Source organism: Lytechinus pictus, chromosome 2 (genome assembly GCF_037042905.1).
Source record: "Lytechinus pictus isolate F3 Inbred chromosome 2, Lp3.0, whole genome shotgun sequence".
In the NCBI taxonomy this organism is placed as follows: Eukaryota; Metazoa; Echinodermata; class Echinoidea; order Temnopleuroida; family Toxopneustidae; genus Lytechinus; species Lytechinus pictus.
In genome coordinates this window covers 8,205,957-8,227,827 of record NC_087246.1, presented here as the reverse complement: position 1 = coordinate 8,227,827, position 21,871 = coordinate 8,205,957, and the positions used below count along the sequence as shown (strand labels likewise).

The 21,871-nt window shown below is 37.5% G+C and overlaps 2 protein-coding genes across 3 annotated transcripts in view; both read right to left on the bottom strand.

The window, feature by feature from the left end:
* The window catches only part of LOC129254894 (inactive peptidyl-prolyl cis-trans isomerase FKBP6-like), a 38,340-nt gene extending 28,798 nt beyond the window's left edge, over window positions 1-9,542 (bottom strand). For both annotated transcript variants that reach the window (XR_010295473.1, XM_054893433.2), the window contains exons 1-2: window positions 9,354-9,542; window positions 381-483 (exon numbers count right to left, since the gene is read on the bottom strand). Coding sequence is in view for 1 of the 2 variants with exons in the window: in XM_054893433.2 (XP_054749408.2) it covers window positions 381-483; window positions 9,354-9,419 (169 nt within the window). In the remaining variant the exon portion in view is untranslated. The remainder of the gene's footprint in view (window positions 1-380; window positions 484-9,353) is intronic.
* Window positions 9,543-10,652: 1,110 nt separating this feature from the next.
* LOC129276033 (uncharacterized) lies at window positions 10,653-19,383 on the bottom strand. The gene is made up of 4 exons (XM_054912478.2): window positions 18,731-19,383; window positions 13,652-13,839; window positions 13,227-13,268; window positions 10,653-12,640 (listed from the first exon to the last, which is right to left on the bottom strand). Exons 1-4 carry the CDS (start codon window positions 19,021-19,023, stop codon window positions 12,420-12,422), a joined length of 744 nt encoding a protein of 247 aa, XP_054768453.2. The 5' UTR covers window positions 19,024-19,383; the 3' UTR covers window positions 10,653-12,419.
* Between the last annotated feature and the right edge of the window lie 2,488 nt (window positions 19,384-21,871).

Sequence of the window (21,871 nt, the reverse complement as noted above, 5' to 3'; positions counted from 1 at the left end):
ATGAAAGGACTTGTCAGACATTTTACCTGAAAAGTCCTGTATTATCCAACAGTTACCATGGTAACAGTGCTTCTAAGCCAATCAGAATCAAGGAAAGATTAGAGATCTAACAACTTGTCGGATATAAAATGTTGATGAAACACTTCCCTGATCTGCGACATCGTCACCATTGTCATCAACATCGTCATCATAATGATAATCATCATTTTCCCCATAATCATTAATATTACAATCATCAAATCTATGATAATCATCTTTAATATACCTTATTCAATCAATCCAATGATCAATTGTAAGACCATGACACATTGTGTACTTAGAAGTTATAATTGATCACGAGATTGACAGAATATCTAGCTAATATGAGATAGGGTACACACCTGGCAAGTCTGGTGGAGGTTTGACTTCAAAGTGAGCACCACCTTCAGTTTTTAAATCATTCAAGACAAGACCCTTGTTCAACTCCACTCTCACCTCATCATACTGAAAAGAAAATGTAAGAAAAATGATATATTGCAACCCTTCTACACATTGATGATGTCTTATCAACAGCAACAAAAAAATGAAAAGGCCTGTTAAATTAAAGTCTCACTCAGACAAGTCATTGTTTATTTTGATATACAATGTGGCCAGACCAGCAGTCTTGTACCTGTGTTTTAAGGAGATATGTAAACAAATATTTACAATATAGCAAGAAAGAACAATAAACAAATTAACAAATGAAGCAAACAAATAATCACAAGTAATATATATGTACATGAAAGAAAATAATAAATGATTAGGGAATAACACAAGTTACACAACATAAATTTCAACCAGCATTACAATAAGATGCATTCAAATAAATTCATTTAAAAAAAATATAATCTAAATTCAGGTAACTAGACGTGGGTGGATACAATGTACTGAAATCTACTTGTGAAAAACTAAAAATTGCAAATCATTGACTTTTTCTATTAAATTAACATGAAAATACATCACATTACTATTATACTAGGTACAGTGTATCACATGAGTATGAGGTCTGGGTACATGTCTCTGCTTGATTTACTCATATTGATTTTCTGTATGCTGCAGAAAGTGAGGGTGCTTCCCCCTGAGCACCATTTCAAGCAAGTAAAGCATTACTGATATTCTATTGAATCTGGAGTACAGAGTGTCAGAATGATAAGTTCAGGAAGTAAAAACAAGTCTCTCACTTCCCATATGAGTTATGGGGATAACGTCACGCAATGTTAAACCAAGAATAAAAGCTGTTATATTTTTATGAGAGTTTACTTACAAAACACACACCTTTATTGGAATGCTTGGCAAGCAATGCCTATTGGTAATTCCCCAATACTGCAAAGCATGTACAGGTCTATGACATGCTAATATAAACATGTATGAATTTATGTTGAAAAAAAGAAGTTTACTACCTTTTAATCTAAAAAAAAAACCCTAATTTTTCAAGTTCATTAATATCAATATTAACTCAGGTACTATGATTTTTTTTTTGTTATTTTCCTTGTAATCGTTTCATTTTGGTATTGCACAACTGATTCTGTATATATGTACTCTAATTGAAATTTGAGGAGTTTTGATTATAATGAAAATCTGAAAATTTGATAAATCAAGTTTCTGAAAAAACTGGACATTCCAAAATTTAAACAAGGGTCTAGAAATCTTCATTTCAAGAGACAATGTCATAAAAATTGTAAGCAAAATGTGATATCAAATGATTCAGTGGCATTTTTTGTCTTTCTAACAATGTAACTTTTACAGATCTCCATGACTTGTGTAATTTCTTGGTAGCTTTGTTATTTGAAAAACATCATCTGAAATTTGGCCAGCTATTATTAGTTAGAGCCACTGATCTGAATACTATCTGGATGGACGGTTGCACTTTGATTGGCTATTAAGAAATGAAGTCACCGATGCAGAGCGGCCGCCATCTTGGGACCATACAAAAACAAAGGTTTTGCACAAGAAGACATGGGCTTCCATTCTATTTGTCCCTAATGAAATTCTGAGGTTTTTCAAAATATTTTAACAATTTTCGGCATTACTCTTATTTGTTTAAGATCGCTATGCTCGATATGTACTCAAAATCATAAGTCAGAAAAAATTGGAACCAGTGGGATTCGAACCTGCCATCTACTGCTTTACGGGCAGCGACACCAGGCTATTCTGGTTCATGGCTAAGAAACGATGAACTGGAATTCAAAATAATTTTGCGATATAAACTTGTATTACACTCTTGGTTTATATAAATTGTGATGATGAGGGGAAAAAACCCTGGAAAATCATTGCTTTTTGGAGGAAATATAGTCCCATATGTTACATTTCGTGTGAGCGCAATGAATAATGTTTCACAGAGGATAATATGTCATCAGGCATGGCAAAACCCACAAAAAGTCGCCAGGGATGAATTTTCAGTTCAATAGCCTTACTGAAAGAGTGATTCTTACATGTAGCTTTAAAATATTATATAACCCACTAACAATAAAAAGAGGAGAACGTTCATTACCATTCATGTAGATTATTCCTTTTGAGAAAACAGGGATTAAAGTTAACAAGTCTATTGAAGCACATGACCTAAGGGGGGGGCACTGAAATTATTTTTTGATGGGGGTGACCGGTGTGCCTCACAAAACTCTGAAATGGGGGTCTAAGGAACTGACTTAAAGGGTAAATTACGGGGTCTTGGGAACTAAATATATACCGCACGGTGTAAAAAACAGGGTCTACGGAATGGGATTGCAGCACTGCAGGTACTGTGCACCATAGCACTGTGCATGCGCTAGCCATGCATGAAGCGGCTACTAGTTATATTGTATATGTATTGTAGGGAGTTGCGAAGCCATAGATCTACGCATCTCGCATGGGATGCTCGCGCTTGACAATTTTGGCGGGATTGGGGAACCGAGATGTCTGGTAACGAGATTCTTGCGAGCGGGGCTGGGCAGCTTCTGAACTGAACTTTTGTCATTCAGAGTATCTAGAGAACTGAAAATTGGGACATGACCTCCCACAATATTGTGCAAATGTGTCATAAAGAGGATTAGATGTCATTAGATCTTTCAAGGGGTCCTTTAATTAGTTCCAAAGTTGTTACACTAATTATTTACTTATTTATTTATTACCGGTACGTCTTATTTTACCAGGGTGACTCTGTCAGTGGGTCAAACCATGGACCTATTACGAATGGACATTCAACGAATCCCCTCCTTTGGCCCTAAGACCGTCACCGCTAATCCTTTTATAAACAGAGCGCTGGCAGCTGACGCCCATCAAGCCGGTCGTAAAACACGCTCTCACTGATCGACAGCGGAAATCAATGGTACGCTGCTCCTACCCATTGCGATGTTGTTCGTTCACTTTATCAAAAGCAACGCACAGCAGCGAACGTTAGCGCTATGAAAATGATATCAGAAACAAGAAAACAGGCATGCATAAACATATTTTTTACGTACATCGCAAAAAACCACACATGATATGCATTGACATCACCTTGCAGATCCGTATATCTACGGCAAAAAAGCAGTTGAAATTCGACGGAGAAATGTGCGGAAAAACGTTAAAAATGCATCTTTTTCGGACAGTATTGATGTCGATAATAGCGCTTACCTTCGGTCAGAAGTTGATTTTCATTTGGGCATAAAGTTCCACAGGATTGATGAAATTTAACGGGATTTTTTTTTGATGGTCAGACGACAATCGCACATTATAGACAGCCTAAAATAATGTACTGAAAAACCGGATATGAATTGCGCATTGCATTCTAGGTAATGTAGGGACTTTCCCTATTGGCAATCGGGGCTAAAACATGACCGTCTTTGGTCGAAAGAGGGCCAGTGATCGATCGGTGACGATCAATGGCCGAAAGGAGCTTGTGTAAACAATTGCCCCGGGCGGTCGTCGTAAAAACTGCGTAAAGAGAAAGTTAAGGGTTAGACAGCGGATTTGACAGCTGGAAACAGGTGGTGGTCATAAAATGCTCTCGTTGAATGTCCATTCGTGATAGGTCAATGGTCAAACACTGTTATACTTTAGCACATTCTGTTTATTTTAAAGAAAAGAGGTAATGCAGAGCTAATCAATTCTAAAGCAAACCAATTAAAGCTTAGGTTTAACATCAAACAGTGTTCAAAATAAGGGTAACAGGGACTCAGTTTTAAGGGGAGTGAGAGTGATCACTACTGCTTGCCTTAATCCATTTCAGGTAGAGGGGCAATTCCAAGCAAAAGTGGACATTTTGGAAAAAATTATATTGGCTCTATTTCAAATTTTGATCAAATTTCTCTATCAAAACTCATACGGGATTTCATAAATAAAAAAGGGAACATAATTAGCCACAATTTTTTTTCTTACGCATCTCCTTATAGGAGAATCCAAACCATACAAAAAATTCTATACATGGGACTACATATATTGTTTTTTTTTACTTAATTTCAATTTAACAGAAAACTATTGCTTGTTTTGTAAAATTTTCTTTTGGATGATCTGAAGGTCATCATTTTACATCACATAAAAAGAAAATTTTAAAATATAAGTTCATTTTACGTTGCCTGTGTGTGAATATTTCAGATGTCACTCCGTAACCTGGTATGGGTTTATGTTTTAACTTTTAAGTTGTAATTATTATTAATGAAAAAATACACCAATGTTTTAATGCAATGCAGCATATTAAAGCTAGAACAACATATAATCCAATCAATAACTCAACATTGTGATAGCCATTTAAAGTTCACAGAGCAATATTGAGCAATATGTTTTCTCCTCAAATATGCATGTCCATTTTACGTCACTCCATAACCATGTTTATGAATATTCATATCTCATTAATTCAGTGGATCAAAATAACAAATGTTATTACATTGTATTTTGAAAAGTGGGTTTCAGCAACTACTGTTAGGTACCATTTCTTTGCAAATAACTATCTAAGTATGGGTGAAATCTTTGTTCAAATGCTAAAAACTTGTTTCTGAATGTCACTCCGTTATCTTAGAACTGCCCAGAGCGATTTATCGCTTGCCTACGCGAACTGAATTTGTTTGTGATATGGAATGATAAATGCAGAAAAATAAGAAAACATTCAACATCATACACATTATATTATTTGTATAGTTTATTTCCATGTGTAATCTCTGTGCCGACATTACTTAACCTGAATCAGGGTTGAAAATAGACGGGAGCGATGAGCGATTCCTCCCTCATGTGCTTTGGTATCACTTTTGCAACTGCCTAAAACTACCAAGTACCGAGCGACGCCTATGAAAATCGCTCCTGTCCGCACCCGTCCTTTCTCCCATTCACGACCGAGTAGTAATCAGACAGCCAGGCCAGCGCAGCTGCAGTTTTTACTTTCATGCATCGTCGCGTTCTGACGTGTAACTGAGTAGATTTTTAAGAATCACGGGCGCAGCACGTCAGAAAAAATTTGTATCGAGTTTCAAACTCTCGATGTCCCTGATACTATTTTTCAAAACGCTGCGCGGCACTGAAACCAGGACCCTGTTGCATAAAAATTTATGTTTTGAGTTATGTCATGATTTGTGTCACAATTTATGTAATATAGGCTATATAGCATAAATCATGACATAAACACAAATATTGACATAAATCCATTGCATAAAGCTTTGTGTCATAAATCACAACATAAAATAATGACATAAATCCAGACATAAATTTATGTTGTGATTAAAATCAAGACATAGATAGCGGCTTTCCGCAAGAAGGGACTTAAGAGTAATTTTACTATTATTTTTTAATCATGCCCTTTGTAGTTTGATAATATTTTTAGTTTTACTTGGAGTTTCAAAATAATTTTTGTGTCATTGAATAGCCTTCTTTCAATATTTGAAAAAAATAATAATCGTAAATATTTCCCTTATTTTTATAAGCAGAGCTAGGCCTCAGCATAATAGTTAATTAATGTTCTTGCTTAATTGAGGAAAACCATGAAAAATCCGTTTTTTTAGACCCCTTGTTCCTTAACTACGATGTTCAGAAGTAGGCCTACCGATGGTGATATTTTTGATGCGATATATATATGGTGATTTAGGTTTAGAAAATTTCACTTTTTATTTGAGATTTTGCCCATGTCGCTGGATGATTTTGTAGTGTGGTAGTGAGTTAGTGAATGTGTAGTGTACATGTCTAGAGTGTGTTGGTGATTTCAGTGGAATATTTGCCGAGTCTGCTGAACGGCCGCACACCAACCCCCGGCCTCGCAGTGCCACAGACGCAGTTACCCTAGTCTAGCGATCAGACTTTTCTTTTCAGTGGGCTGAGCAGTGCGTGGGCACAATATCAAATTTTTTTACTTGGCCGAATTATTGGGGCTTTTTTTGTTCCCCTCATAACGTTAGGCCCTGCTAACGTAACCACGGTAGCCATGCCCTAGGCCTAAGCCAGGCTATTAAAGCTGAGCTAGATGAGCTCCCTGACCAACATCGGCGGCGGCGCAACCCAGGGAGCTCATCCATGTAATATTAGGCAGTGGGAACTCTCCAAAATGGGGTAGAATGGGCCTAGTCGCAATAGCACCCAAAAGAAAAAAGGGGAACAAATAAATTATGCACCTCGATTATATGGATAAAGGTCTATCGTGACTCAGAATCCTGACACAAACTGGACTCTCAAAAAAAGGAAAAGTTCTGTCATACACGTTCGTTCTCCTTCTTTCAAAATTGAAAACAAAATGGCCGATCAATATTGAGAACGAACGCCACATGGAGGTCTAACTTTTCCTCTTTTTCTTGACAATGTGTGAGGGTCCAGTTTGTGCCTCGATGTAGGGAGTTCGGGTGAAATGCCACTTTAAGAATTTGTATCTGTCTGTGCACTCATGTATAAAACAAGTATCCCTATAGAAACCTATACGGCTATACCATGAGAAACTTTGAAGTTTTATGAATAAAATGATGTATAATTCAAGGGCATACCTTGTCCCGCATAACAGCGCATTGCACTTTAAAAAGAAGGATTGCACAGTCCCAGTCATTGCATTTTGTGTGAGTTATGAAAATTTACTTTTGCTATAAAAAAATCTGCACATTCTCTCCTTTAAACAGAAATATCTGTCAATATTTGACATCATGAGTTGATTTAAAAACCATTCTTTTTCTTATTTTACAAGCTTTCGAATAGTACCAAATTTGTCGGGATTCCTTCCAGATTTAAAAAAGCCACTGTCTCCCCACTCAAACAAGCTTTTATCATTTTTTATCATTTTTTTTTAACAGAACAAAATCTGCATATTTTTACCTGTAAATTGGAATATCTCTGTCAATATATCAGACAATGACACCCATGGGTGCATTATTGCCGCCGTCTACAGGAAAATTGAAGGCACGGCGCATGCAAAATTGAATCAAACTCCCGCGAATTTCCCCCGAAAAATTGTAAAACTAAGTACTTATAAGAAACTTACCGAACGATGTGAAGTCAATTCCCCCAATATGATGAATATCCCTCAAATAGTGTCATTTAAGCGTTGATTTTTCTTCAACACTTGACAAAATACGGACCCTGCTACCATCTCCCAATTTTTTGTCTAATGAGCTAAAGAGAGCGCGTGATTTATCTTCATATCAAAGACTAGAGAAAGACTAGGCACAAAAACTATTTTACACGTAAATCGATGCAAAGCGTTACGTGAAGTCGGCAAAGTGTCCATTCTTTTTACTGTAAAGACTTTGGTGGAACGTTAATTGACAAATGAACGGTAGCACTTACGGGGCTTCGTTCAAGGTACGTAGAATTTTCTACATTTTTTGTTTAATTTGTCATCACTTTGAATATTTTCCAAAAAGTATTATCGTCAGCAAAAATAATATAAAAAGTATGTTTTTTAAGTCACTTCATTTTTTTGGTGTCTATTTTATCAAACAATCATTGGAATTGAGCATACAATGAATAAAAAATCTAGTTTAAAAAATACCGACAAGCTGAATTAAGGTTGTGAATTGTATTAGCGCTACAAACGACCTTCCTTTTATTTCCGTCGAAGAGACATGCGACGCAACTTTCCAGGCCAAGAGCGATTTTGCTCTTTTTTTACTAGACCAAAAGCTTCGGTCTCTGTTATGTTGGTTGTTCCGCTGAACTACGTTGGCTCCACTCACCAAATACATAGACCGAAGTTAAACCGTCGTCAGTACAGGGGCTCAATGGCCACCGCTATTTTTTTTGTTTTTCTCCTCGATACCGCGATATTTTCCACCAAAAGTTCATACATATGCACCTATAGCTGAAAATGTATAAGTAACGACAGTTTCTTACCCTAAATTCCCGCTTTAAAACTGGCAATCAGGGAATTAACTCTGAAAGTTGACACTTGCGACTCGGACTAGTGGGCAGCCATCTTGGTAAAGAATAATTCATGAAAAAGTGGCGCTGGCCGACGAAAGTCAGACTCCGCCCCATGACCTTTACGTTGCACATTACAGAAGGGGAAAAGAAAGGAGCAGTTAAAGAAACAAAAGAAAAAAGGGGAAATAAAAAATAAAAAGAAAAGTAAAACGAAAAAAAAAGAGAGAAAACGAAAGAGAAAGAGATAAAGGAAAAGGGAAAAAACCTTCTAGAATTTTAGTATTCATAAACCCGACGTAAAAGAGATGATCTGATTGGCCAATGGTTTTGATACTCAGTTGACCCGGAAGTTCTTCCAACGGCATATGTTTGTGTGTTATATCGACTTCGGATGAACGAGTGAACTAGGAGCTACACGACAGCCGAGGTAAGTCGCTGTTTTTTTTCCTTTTAACTTTATTTTTCCCTCGTTTTTGGCAATTAATGCCAAGAGGGAATATTAATTCGCATATTTGTCCATTTATTTTCATATATATTTATGAAATAAAGACAAAAATCGATGAGCCCCGTCGGGGGGAATTTGCATTGTACCTCCCCTAATGGTGGCGACACGCTAGCGAGCCGTCTGTGTATGAGGAGAAATTAAAAAAATAAAAAAATGTTGAAAAACTCCTCGAAACAGACGGCTGCCAGCTGTCTATTTTTTTACATGCTTTTTACATTAATTAATAAAATTGAAAATGGAACGCTTTTCACCAGAAAAAGCCCTGGTGAGTAACGGAATAAGTTTCGGCTAACAATCATTCGCGTTGTGAAGCGATGTTAACCGACAACTCTAAATTCCATATAATTTATTTAGAGTGCTATTGCGACCCCATTTTGGGGAATACCCATGTCTGCATAGTAATATCACACGAACGAGTCCTATGCTCCAACCCGCTTCGCGGGCCGGAGCTCCCTGCTGGGTTAGCGGCCAGCGGCGGCGAAGCTCGCATGGTACCCTTGCGCGTGCACGTTTGATGGTTAAACTTGATATGATTAAATTTTCTCCATACCTTTTCAATGTCATCATCGTCGTCGTATTCTGTAAGCTTTGGTAAATCTAGTTCAACACTTTCCATGACTTCACTTCCTTTAATGATTCTTATTTTTCTTTAAATCGAATCGTCTTGATGTGGATTGGTGTCGTATCGACCGTATCAAACAGACAGAATTATGTCTATTGATAACTCTGCAAACAGAGTGTTGCTGCCCTCTTTAGTAAATTCCTCTTTTTGAGCTGGGTGTATGAGTTGGGCCCATGCATGCATGGGGGCGGGGGCTAATCTTTAATAGGGGTGTTAGTTGGCCGGTTAGTTGGGCAAACAATAGAATATCTAATTTTGCTACCTCATAGAGGCATTAAGATGCTAATGACATTTTAGGGCATAGATGTTTGTTGGTTATAATTCATCCAATTACATTTTCGGTACTGTTTCATATGCCCCTAATTGCAGCTATAGGGCGGGGTATTAAAGAAAAAGAAAATGAATTACTGAAAAGAAAATGCTTCATAATATAAACTTACAATAAAAGAGTATCAGCTTCAGGAGTAAAAACAATCTACTGATTAAAATGACCTCACTAAGGGCATATTGAAAAGGAGACATTTTTCTCAGTAACTTTTTTTGCCCTCCGACCCCCTGGTTCCAATTACACCCCCCCCCCCATAAGAAATCATGGACCCTATTATGAATGGAGAGGGCGATATAGATCTTTTATTCTCATTATGCCCACTGTTCGCCTCCGAGTCCTCACCCCTCCTCTCTCCCACTCTCTCTTCCTATATGCCCGACACTAAGCCTTTTTCTCTTTCTTTTCACAGATATATTCCCTATCCCCTTCTCTATCTCCAGCCTCCCCCGCCCCTCCCCTCACCTCATTTTTTTTTTCAGCTTTCTCTTATGTTCGCTTATATTCATGGAGAGGTGCTCTTTGCATGCTGAATTAATTCTTGGGGTATAATAATGACAATTGTATTGATGAAATTTTCTTTGAAATTAGAGTTCATATTTGTACCATTTGTACTGATAATTATTGTGTAGATATTAATCAAGAACTATATAGCCATTGGTAAGCTTCTCCAGTATAAAGTTAAAGGAGAAAACTAATTATTACGATTACCGAATGTAATTGTACGAATGTGCAAAATTGCAACATTAGCGTGGCAAAAGTTACTATACTTTTAGTGCTGTTGCTGTTAGTTTGCTTTTACGAACAGATAATTGCCAACATTAGTATGTGTGTGTGTGAGGTTTTTTTAAAATAAAATCACCTTTCATCATACAAATTATTTCACACAACAAGACACATCTGAAACTGAAAAGTTATAAAGTGGATGATAATAATGTATTGCAATAAATATCAAATGCATGAAAATACATACTATTTTTAACACCTAAGTAAATTATTGTCAAAAATATACAATAACATCTTTTATGAATATGTACATTTACTTAAAGCTTAGCGTAGAGTGATATAATACATTGCATACAATATTGCATAGTCATGATAGACCAGTATAATATTTTAAATAATACATCAAAGGTATAGTAGTCACATTAGGCCTAAAGGCCAAATGTTTGTGGATATATCCAGAACAAGTAAGTCAAAGAATACAAATATGACAAGCAGTTGCGCAAGAAAAAAATATGAAACCTGCATGACTGATGCAAATAGAGAAGAGATCATTGTCACCTCAGTTTGTCTACAAACTAGCGGTGAATGAGCAAAAGAAAAAAAAAATGAGGGGGGGGGGGACATGACGCATGGGACAATTCTAAAAAGCTGCGAGCGAGCAATTTTTTTAAACCTTTTTGATGTAAAAATATAATTTTGTGATAGATTTTGACACGATATTCAAAAAGTATTATTCTTTAAATATGGTGTCAAAAGTATATAGAATAATATTTTTATATATCATGTCAAAATCTTTCGCAAAACTATATTTTCCTTCCTTTTCTTTCGTGTTCCCCCTTTCGGGGGGGGGGGGCATGGCTCCTATAACCATCATCTTTACACCAGTGTATACAGGATTAGCGTTTCGTACCAAAGCTGAAGACCCCAAAATGTTGACGATTTAATACATATATATATACCGTATATATAATATTACATATAAGACGATATCATAATTTTTCTGAGTGAGTAATAATTTTCAAAAGATCTTTTTTATAATATGTATGTAAAGCACCCAACTCCATAACGCCAGGACTGTTTGTGAAAATTCATGAAGACAGCTTATCTCGCTAATCAAATAATGCAAAAGCGTAGCGCAAGCTGAAATTTTGGTAAAGAATCACGAACAGGATGTGTATTTCTCTGAAACAATATAATGAAAACTTGAATCACGAAAATAATTAGTGCATATTGACTTGAAAACGGGATTTCTTTTTCAGCAGATTGTCATCTCATTCATGATAATGCACGCGCGAAGCGCAAGCAAAATTTCTAGTTTCATATAATGACCTGATTTTTTTCCTCTCCTTATCCCCTTTCCTTCTTTTCCTTTCCCCTTTTTTTTTGCGCCAATCGGAGTTTATAATGTTCAAACGGTATAAAGTGACATGATCACAATAAAACATACATTGAACAACCTAATATAATAAAAAAAAATTACCCCCCGAAATGGTGTGTGATACTATCAATCTACCTTCCCCTCCTTCTACCCAGTACCCCCCCCCCTCCCACCCGACCTCTCTCCCTCCCGACCATATACATTATGTGAAAATATTATAATACAAAATGGCTGCTACCGGTAATAAATAAATCACATAAATATTTAAAACATATCAAACAAAAGAAGTAGGAATCTAATTCTTTTATTTTCTTTTCTACTTTTTAACGAAGCTTTGCTGCTTATTTCATAAGTAACCAACATTCAAAGCTGAAGTATCGATAAGTAGAAACAATCAAGAACTTTAAACCGCTATAATCACTATGTTCCATTTTCACAGTAGTGATGTAAAAGTATTATACCAAAAATTTCGAGATGGCAGCAATATCAAATTCATTGTCCTAGAAATTGCATTGAATACAACATTAAAACCACGGACGGAGTATGGTGGCTTTCTCCATGATGATCAGACAAACGTCTCGTGCATACACGTACAACCTGTCTGCGTGGATGTGGATAAGTTACTTGGAACACGGCTCATGGTTCGATACCTTATTCGTTTGCGATGGAAGGTGACAAAAAGGATATTAATTATTACAAAAGCGACAAGAAAAGCGACAAGGATGATGACGACGGGGTGCTGATACCAAGGTCTTTCTTGGAGTGGCTCATCTCTCCTCGGTTCATCTAAAATGATGAAATAAAAAGTAAAATATATATAAAGGCACATAGATAATAGATAATTTTCATGGCAATATTCTATTTCCAATTCGTGATTTTTGTATTCCTTAGATGCCAAGGAGACTTACCGCCCTTTCACACGGAAAAAAAAATCGTAATTTGAATGATACCAGTTGAAAAATAAGACTGATGACGAATATTTAGCATGTGAGAAACCAAACAAGAACATTAATAGAATCACGAACGCTAATCACAGTCACGATTACAATAGCAATCATCATTACAATGATGATTTAAAATTCATGTATGAAAAGACCCTTATTCTATCTTATTTAGATCGATAGATAGATAGATAGATAGAGAGGGAGAGAGAGAGAGAGGAGGGAGAGAGGGGGAGAGATAGATAGATAGATAGATAGATAGATAGATAGATATATAGATAGATAGAGAGAGAGAGAGAGAGAGAGAGAGGAGGGAGAGAGGGGAGGGAGAGATAGATAGAGAGAGAGAGAGAGAGAGGGGAGGGAGAGAGGGGGAGAGATAGATAGATAGATCAATCTAGTATGATGGCTGGTTAAATAAGTATCTTCACCTAATCTGGCAGTGGATTTCTTCAAAATGTCACTCGAAGAATCTGTGTGTGTGAGAGAGAGAGAGAAAAAAATGATTCGACAATTACCTTTGTCATTTTTATGGGGTAACATTTTCACAGTTTATACTCAAAATATTGTAATAACTATACGGGCTTGGGCCTTATAGATCCCCCCCCCCCCCAAACACACACGCAAACAAATTTTCTCCATAAATTCCATGTCATAAAAGACTTTATAGACCCCCCCCCCCCTTACACACAAACATATTTTCTCCGATTAAAAATATCTTCTCCGACTCTCAAAAGGGGGATCACCGGCCTGATGTGCCCCTCCCCCTTGGATCCACCACTCCTTTGAAAGTCCCCTATATAAGTCTAGCCCAGCATAAAGATCGTAATAACTACGTACTATTATTTTCCAATACCTTTAGTTTGTTCCAAGAAATCGGGTGGTTCAGTGGGGTTTGGAACACATGCCTTTTTACCATGATCAAAGAAATGATTGGGATTAACACATCGGTCTAGATTGCATGCTGTGTCCTTATCCTGCCGGCATTTTCCCGTCATAAGTACACCATCCGGACATGACGAACATGGTAGACAGATATAGTAGCTAGAATATTGAAAATAAAAATAAAAAATCACAGTCGGACTAGCTAAAATCCAAGCGCGTACGGTACGGCGGGGGTTACAGAAAGAAAGAAAGAAAGAAAAAAAAAAGAAATTAGAGTAAAATAGGAGAAATTTTTCTGAAAAATATCAAAATATATCTGAACTAATGTCAAAATATTTCCCGAAATTAGATTTGTTTGTATTGAAAAGGTTATTTTTTCAGATTTGTAGAAATTCCAATGATAATCGTTGTTGATGATGGTTATGATATAATGATGACCATAATAACAATGATAATATTACTTCTACTTCTACGATTACAACAACAACAACTACTACTACTAGGCCTATTACAACTACTGCTACTAAACTACTACTATATGACGATAATAATGAATATGACAATACTAATTAAAAAGGGTAATTCCTATATATAACAAAGGTCGCTTTCTCACTGCTGTTTCAAGTGGAATTTAATCGATAATGACCGCCATATAACATGTGCAAGATAAATTTACAAGCGCTCTACAATTCTTTGATATGCTCGAGTAACTCCCAGTCAAAACAAAATTCCAATTCTACTACGCAATCTGCATCCCACGTGGGTTGAACACAAAATGGGACTCGGTATCGAAGGCTGCAGAAGGTAATCACATTTTGCTATGTCATCGTAGATAGGAGAGACATGGGGACACGACGTGCAATAAAGATAAGGCCTGCCGCCTGCAGTAGTAGTAGTACTATTTAGGCCTATAATATTCACCCTATATATATATATATATATATATATATAGAGGCCTATATATATATATAAATGTGTGAAATTATACATGTACAACAGCTTTGGCAACTCTTTTATTTAAATATTTTGTGAAAGAAATGGATGAAGAGAACAATGGTAGGCGTAGCTTAAATCAAGGTTCCCCAGAGCTATCTACCCTTTGGAAAAATTGGCAATGCCGAAAAAATGTCTCTGCCGGGAACGAACCCGGGTCCCCAGCTTTGAACGCCGCGGCGCGCCGGTGCCTTAACCACTAGACCACAGAGATGGGTTAGTGGCCAGGGCGACCCCGATCCGATATATATATTTATATATATATATTTATATATATATATAAATATATATATATATAAATATATAATGGAAGCGACGAGTCTGATGTACAAAAGATAGCAGAGAAATGTAGGGAGACTAAGATCATTCCCCCTGGTAGACCCATTGTCTCAAGCGTTGATTCTCTAACAGATCTATGTCTAAGTGTGTCGACGAAAAACTTCAGGCATTTCTACCTATAACATTAAAAGTTATGTGAAAGACACGACAGATTTTTTGAACAAGATCAAGTCTGCTCCCCTTACATCAGACTCCATACTCGTAACCATGGATGTTAAGAGCCTCTATACCAACATCCCCCACGACCAAGGTGTAGAAGCCCTTCGTATATTTCTACAAAAACAGGGTACTCCCGATCAGGAAATTGAGGACTTGTCCTCCATGGTGGATTTCATTCTGAAACACAACTACTTTGAGTTCAATGAGAAGTATTACCTTCAATGCAAAGGTACAGCAATGGGGACAAAGATGGCACCAGCGTACGCTAACTTGTACATGGCTGTCCTTGAAGAGGATTTTCTCTCCAAATGTAGTCTCAAACCGTCATTGTACATCAGATACATCGACGACATCTTTTTGATTTGGCCCCATACTGAGGACGATCTGGCATCGTTCCACAATGCTTTCAATGCCCACAACCCTAACATTCAATTTACCATTGAGAACTCATGAGAGAAAATCCACTTCCTGGATGTCAATGTTTCTAAGAATGGTGATTCGTTAAGTACTAGTGTATACATCAAACCAACCGATTCCTTCTCTTATCTTGAGTATAACTCATTCCATCCATCCCACACGAAGAAATCGATTGTGTACAGTCAACTGCTAAGGTACAAACGTATCACATCAGACCCCAAAGTGTTTGAGGCGGACGCTGCGAACCTCGGTGAACTTTTCATCAGACGAGGCTACCCACCTAGACTTGTCCATCATGCCCTTACCCAGATTAGAAAAAAATCAAGAGAGGATCTCCTATCTGCAGAACCAAAACAAGGGAATAATGAAAGGATCCCTCTTGTTACTACATACCATCCCCAGGCCAAAAGGTTTGCCAAAACCACAAAGAGGGAATGGTCTGCGAATATCAACCTTGACCCTAAACTCTCTACCGCTATGGGCGATCCTCCCCTTCACTCACAACGCCAGCCTCCTAGCATTAGAAAGCTACTAGTAAGGAGCGAACTGCCCAAACCTTCGCCCCCAAAAGGCAACAAAAGATGTGGCAAGCCACGATGCCAAGTGTGCACTTACTTAACCACCGATAGCACAGTAAAAATTTCTCAGTCCCTTACTGTCCACCCCCCGAACCACACATGTGACGCACAGAATGTCTTGTATTGCATAATGTGTACCAAATGCCCGGGGGTCACTTACATTGGTGAAACCAGCACCAAATTTCGCACCAGATTCAATAACCACAAAAGCTCCATCACCAAAAACAAAAAGGACTTTCCAGTGGCCGACCACTTCAACCTCCCTAATCACTCTGTCAAAGATATCAAAGTCTGCATCTTCGGCGGAGGATACAGATCGGCAGAGGAACGGAAATGGGCTGAGCTGAGACATATCGTCAAAAGCCGCACGTTTGAAAGTGGCCTGAACAAAGATCTGTCTTGGCTTAACGCATTCACATTCTATAGATAATCATATCTTTTTCCTCTTTGCCTTAATTTCCTTAATTCAGCTATCTTGTTTATTATGATCTCTCTGTGCAATGTGCAGCGTGCGCGGTCTCAGTTAGACACTCTTATTATTACGAAATATTTTTATTGTTACGAAACCTAAATCATACTCTTTTATTATTACGTAACTTACGTCATTAATGGTCTATTACCCAAAAGCGCGCACTATACATTCATAACAGCATTTTGCGCAGCTAGCAGTGGTTACCCGTACCCTAGTCCCGCTGAGATCGCGCACGCTTTAATAAAAACAACTGTCATTCAAACTTGTCACAATTCACGAATCTTCCCTGAAGAAGGTAGATGTCTACCGAAAATTTGGAGATTGAATAAAAGAACTTAACTGTTGGCACTTCAAAAACTGCATTACTCGTGAATTTGTTTCGCATTTCTGATGTCTTATTATTATTATTGCCAATACGTGGAAAACCAAGATGCTTATATATATATATATATATATATATTCTCCCAACCCCCAATTCTACACAATGCATATTTGATATCATTAAAAAGATCATTTAATTATCTTTAAAATGAGACCATGCTTAATTGTTATGATCATGCCATCACGAAAAGAGCAGAATTAAAAAGTTTTGGATGAGGTCTGAATTGAAAAGCTGCAAAACGAGCAGAAATAGTCATTAAGGGTCAATACAGAACATGGTTCTTTTCTCTGTGTCAATAGAGATGAAAATCCGTTCAAATCAAGCCCCAGCCTCTTCATTTTTGATGATTTGTGGTCACATGGTATATGTAGTGATGGTTATGTGAGATAACATGGTTTGAGTAGTATAGTTTGAAATACCCATGCATGTTTTTTGTGCAGAGGTGTGTTTGATTCCATGTTAATATGTTGATGTTAAGGTGCATGAAAACCGGAAACGGCTGAGAAGCCCACTCATCACCACAAAAAAACAGTGACTTTCAATATTGTCATTTTGCAACTTTTGAATTTTGACCTTGCCTGACATTTCAAGGCACTGCACCTCCATGTGAGCCATCATGTAGGGTATTAATTCAAGAGAATTAAAAAGTAAATGATCTATTCGTTGATATCAATCACACTAATATTCACTAAAACCGAGGATGGATTATCGATCAAAGTCAGATTTCCAAACTTTTTTGAGGAGTTTATAAATATATAAATATGATGAAAAAAAAAAACGGTTGGCCTTGTTTACGTTAGGTAAAGGCCTCCAGGATATAACTGTACAATAGATAATGTTTGAACCCCCCCCCAAAAAAAAAGAGCACTTTGTTTCCTAAATATTTAAGGTATTGGGTTTGTGTCATTCAAGGCATACAGTGGGATACAGTGACAGTGAGTCTAGTATCTAGGCCTGATGATACCCACACTGAATATGTACAAATTCTTGTTCTTGCGTTAGCTATTATTAATAATTTTTTTTTTACTAATATTTCGTGCAGATCGCCTGATCATGAAAACAAAGCGTGGTACACATCTGGCAACTTGCCCAAAATACGTGGAGCTTGCTTGCCGAGTAGATCTATAGACGGAGAAAATTTAACCATTGACAAGTGCCGTGTGCAACATAACAATACCAACACATTCTAACAGCTTTCCTATTGGACAACGCAGTTGCCATTCATGAAACCAACATGTGACTATCATCCGCGCGAACGCGACATGCTCGAGTAACCCCGAGTCACAACAAGCTTGTAATATACGTAGTAGTACGCAATCGACACATTGGCCCGAATTCACAAAGGAGGTTTCATTTAAAACCACGGTTTATAGAAACCGTGGTTTTAAAAAACCACGGTTTCTAAAACCTGTGATTCACTTACGATGGTTTCTAAACCACGGTTTCAACCGTGGACTCAAATGAAACCATGGTTTTTGCAAAAAAAAAACACCTGTTCGGGCCATGGGGTGCCCGTGCACTGATATTTAAATATTTTTTGAATTTTGCTTTGTAATGCCTCGTTTTTCATTCTCATCAACTGTGACAGTAAATATGTTATAATTGAATATTATCCCAGTAAAATAAACTGAAGCCTATGCCGGACTTCTCCCTTTAATCTTATTTTAAAGAAAAATAAAGTAAAATCTTGTGCTTACTAGGCCTACTTACATCTTTTTATTCTTGCGAAACTTTGAATGATACCATTCACCTTCCATTTCTTCCAAAGGCACCTCGTCTTCTCGCACAACTTTGGCATACTGACCGCACCAGCAGTCGGGAAAACGAGATTGCGTCTCCCCTTTCTTACACCCAACAACTTCAGCCCAGTCAGAATGCCAAGGCGCATCGGGAATCCCTGAACCATCTTTAGCCGGGGCCTCAGGAGGTTGAAAGATAATTGTCGAAGAAACTGACAACATGCTGAATATGATGAAGATTCGGCAAGTTTCTGCTGGCTTCATGATCAGATGTTATCTAGGGTCTGTCCAATTAACGACAGGAGGAAGAGCCAAATAGACCTGTGCTGGTAGGCCTATGAACCACTCTGTAGCCTGTACTAGGGACTTAATTCCTCCAGCAATGATTTTTAAGTTTAAGTTCAAAGTATTTAATTCAGCAAGCTTGTTTGGTAAGATGACCTGTTTTCAACTCAGCTGGTACATTCGTAATGTAACTGTAAGTAGTACAGCGATAAGCAGAAGCTTGCCAGTAAAATGCCGACCTTCCCTGCTAAGATGTAAACAAATTCTGTTTTACTGATAACATACCTGTACTATCATCTGTACACATATATGCACAGACAGCGCAGTCACATGCACAATTTCATTCATTTGGGGTGGGTGGGTACGGTGAACGAGCGCACTCACAGAAATATAACAATTCGTTGAGCGCACTACCTCATCGGGGATTCCCCTACCCTATTATTAGTGGAATAGTCTGTGCACAGTCAATGAAGAAAAAAATAGAATGATTCAAGGCTTTCAGGCAATCTGATTTATGATTATCTCAATTTATTGGATGAGAAATTACAATACAATAAATATCTAGAATAGGATATCTTGAGAGAGGACTAGATCATAAACTCTACATATATCGACTAGATAAAACATAACTAATAAGTGTTTGGGATTAAGACTAGCTTTACGAGAGGTGGGCGTGACCAACAACAAAGCGAGAAAATTTTGAGAAAGTCACCTTCCTCGTGTTATTAGGTGGTCTGTCTATGACAGATCACCTCATAATTTCGTCAGAATTTTCTTTCTTTATTAGGTGGTCTGTCTTTATGGTTCTTGGTTATCAGTTTAAAGAAATAAATGAACTTGAGTATGATTAGAAGACGAAATATCAACCAAAATAAATTATGAAATATAACAATGATCACAAATTTTCGTAAAATGTGGAGGGTGGGGAGCTTGTTGCCTTTTAGTCCTAGAAACACACTGATAGCATTTTATTTATATCTGCCTATTTCATTGCTGCTAAAAGAGCACCCCCCCCCCCCGGTTGGAGGGGGGGTGGTGGGTAAGCATATTAATAGAATGATTATTCTCCAAATGGCATATAGGCATTTGTCATGTGCCAATCATTTCGCAAAAACAAGTTTGAGTAAGGCAGTCATGAAAACGAATATTATATCGAACATGATGGTAGGGCATATATTTACCAACTCATTTACCATCAAGGAGCCTCAATTATTTCCAAGTATTTTTTTATGAAAAGGAGAGAAAGGGAAAATGGATACAGAAAATGAAAAAAGAAAGGTGTGTATGGGTTATCAATTCCATAGCACTCTAATTAATGAATTGGAACAAAAAATTAAATATCAGAGTAGACCCCCCTCACACACACCCAGCCTAAATGGAATGTAGGGCCTCCCCTGTTTATAAAACACGTTGGTTCGCTTAATATACAAAATAATTTTTTCAACATTCCAATATAAAGAGAATAAAAAGCGGATTGGCACCGTGCCAGACACACTTCCGTCTTCGTTCTTTTCAGTAGGAGCGTTGTCATGGATACCATTGGCTGCTATTAACCGTGACTTGGCATTTTAAAAGTTCAATGTTGAGTTCAACAAACTATTGCTGTTCTGAATTATCCCTTGGCATTCGCTCTCTGCTCTGTGCACTTGGTTATTTACATTGTTGAATATGATTGGAGACGAAAATCAAACAAAAATACATTATGAAAAATGATAATCTCAAATTTTCCCATGTGGAGGGGGCTTGTTGCCTTTTAGTACTAGAAACACTGATGGCATTTTATTTCATACAGGCCTATATCTTATGCCGATTTTATTTGCTGCTAAAAAAGCCCCAAAGCAAGAGTCCCTCCTGGTTGGAGTGGGCGGGTAAGAAAAATGATAGAATAATTATTCTCCAAATGGCATAGGCATTTGTTAGGTGCCAATCATTTCGCAAAAAAAAAGAAAAATGAGTAGCTAGGCTGTCCTGGAAACGAAAACTGGTATTACACTGAGTATTTTCAAGTATTTTATTATGAAAAGAGGGAGAGTAGAGAAAATGACAAAAAGAGAGATGTATGAGCCAGAGGGTTATTCAATTTCATATTTTGCTCTAATTACTCGATTAGAAAAAAAAGTTTTATATCCGATCAGAATCCCAACACCAATCCTAATTGAAAATTGGGGCCTCCCTTGACATGCCACCAGTACTGGTAGGTCCGAAACAATATTTTCATTGTAATGTCTCGTGTTTTCAACATTCCTATATAATGACAATGGAAGAAAAAGCTTGTTTGGCACCGTGCCAGACAGACTTTTTGCTGTAAGAATGTTGTCATGGATACCATTGGCTGCTAAATTCACCATGGAGCCAAACGAGATTCAATAGTGGGTAAATAACTGCCACTTGGTCTCCACCCTGTTAGTGCACTTTCTATGTGGTACAGATCTACGGCTCATCCTACAATAGTCTAATACTAGTTCGTCTCAAGGGCGATGCCGGGATATTTGATACGGCAACACGACATAAAACATATTTTTATTCTCAATTGAATATATAGGGGTATTACAGGGTCACTCGGCCAAGACCTCTCTTGTTCTCTTCTTCCTTCTTCCCTTTTGTCCCATTCTTATATTTTCAACATAAAAAATCATGAGGGTGGTCGCCAGCAGCTGGTCACCCCTGACCATCCCCCCCCCCCCATTGCACCGCTCCTGGTAAAACAAATATTTCGGCTTATTACATTTAGCAAAGTGACCGATTTTTGTCTAGTTTATAGATTTGGTCTTAACACCATACCCTTCAAGTCTAATTCTGTATATGACTATATGGTCATTTTATGAAA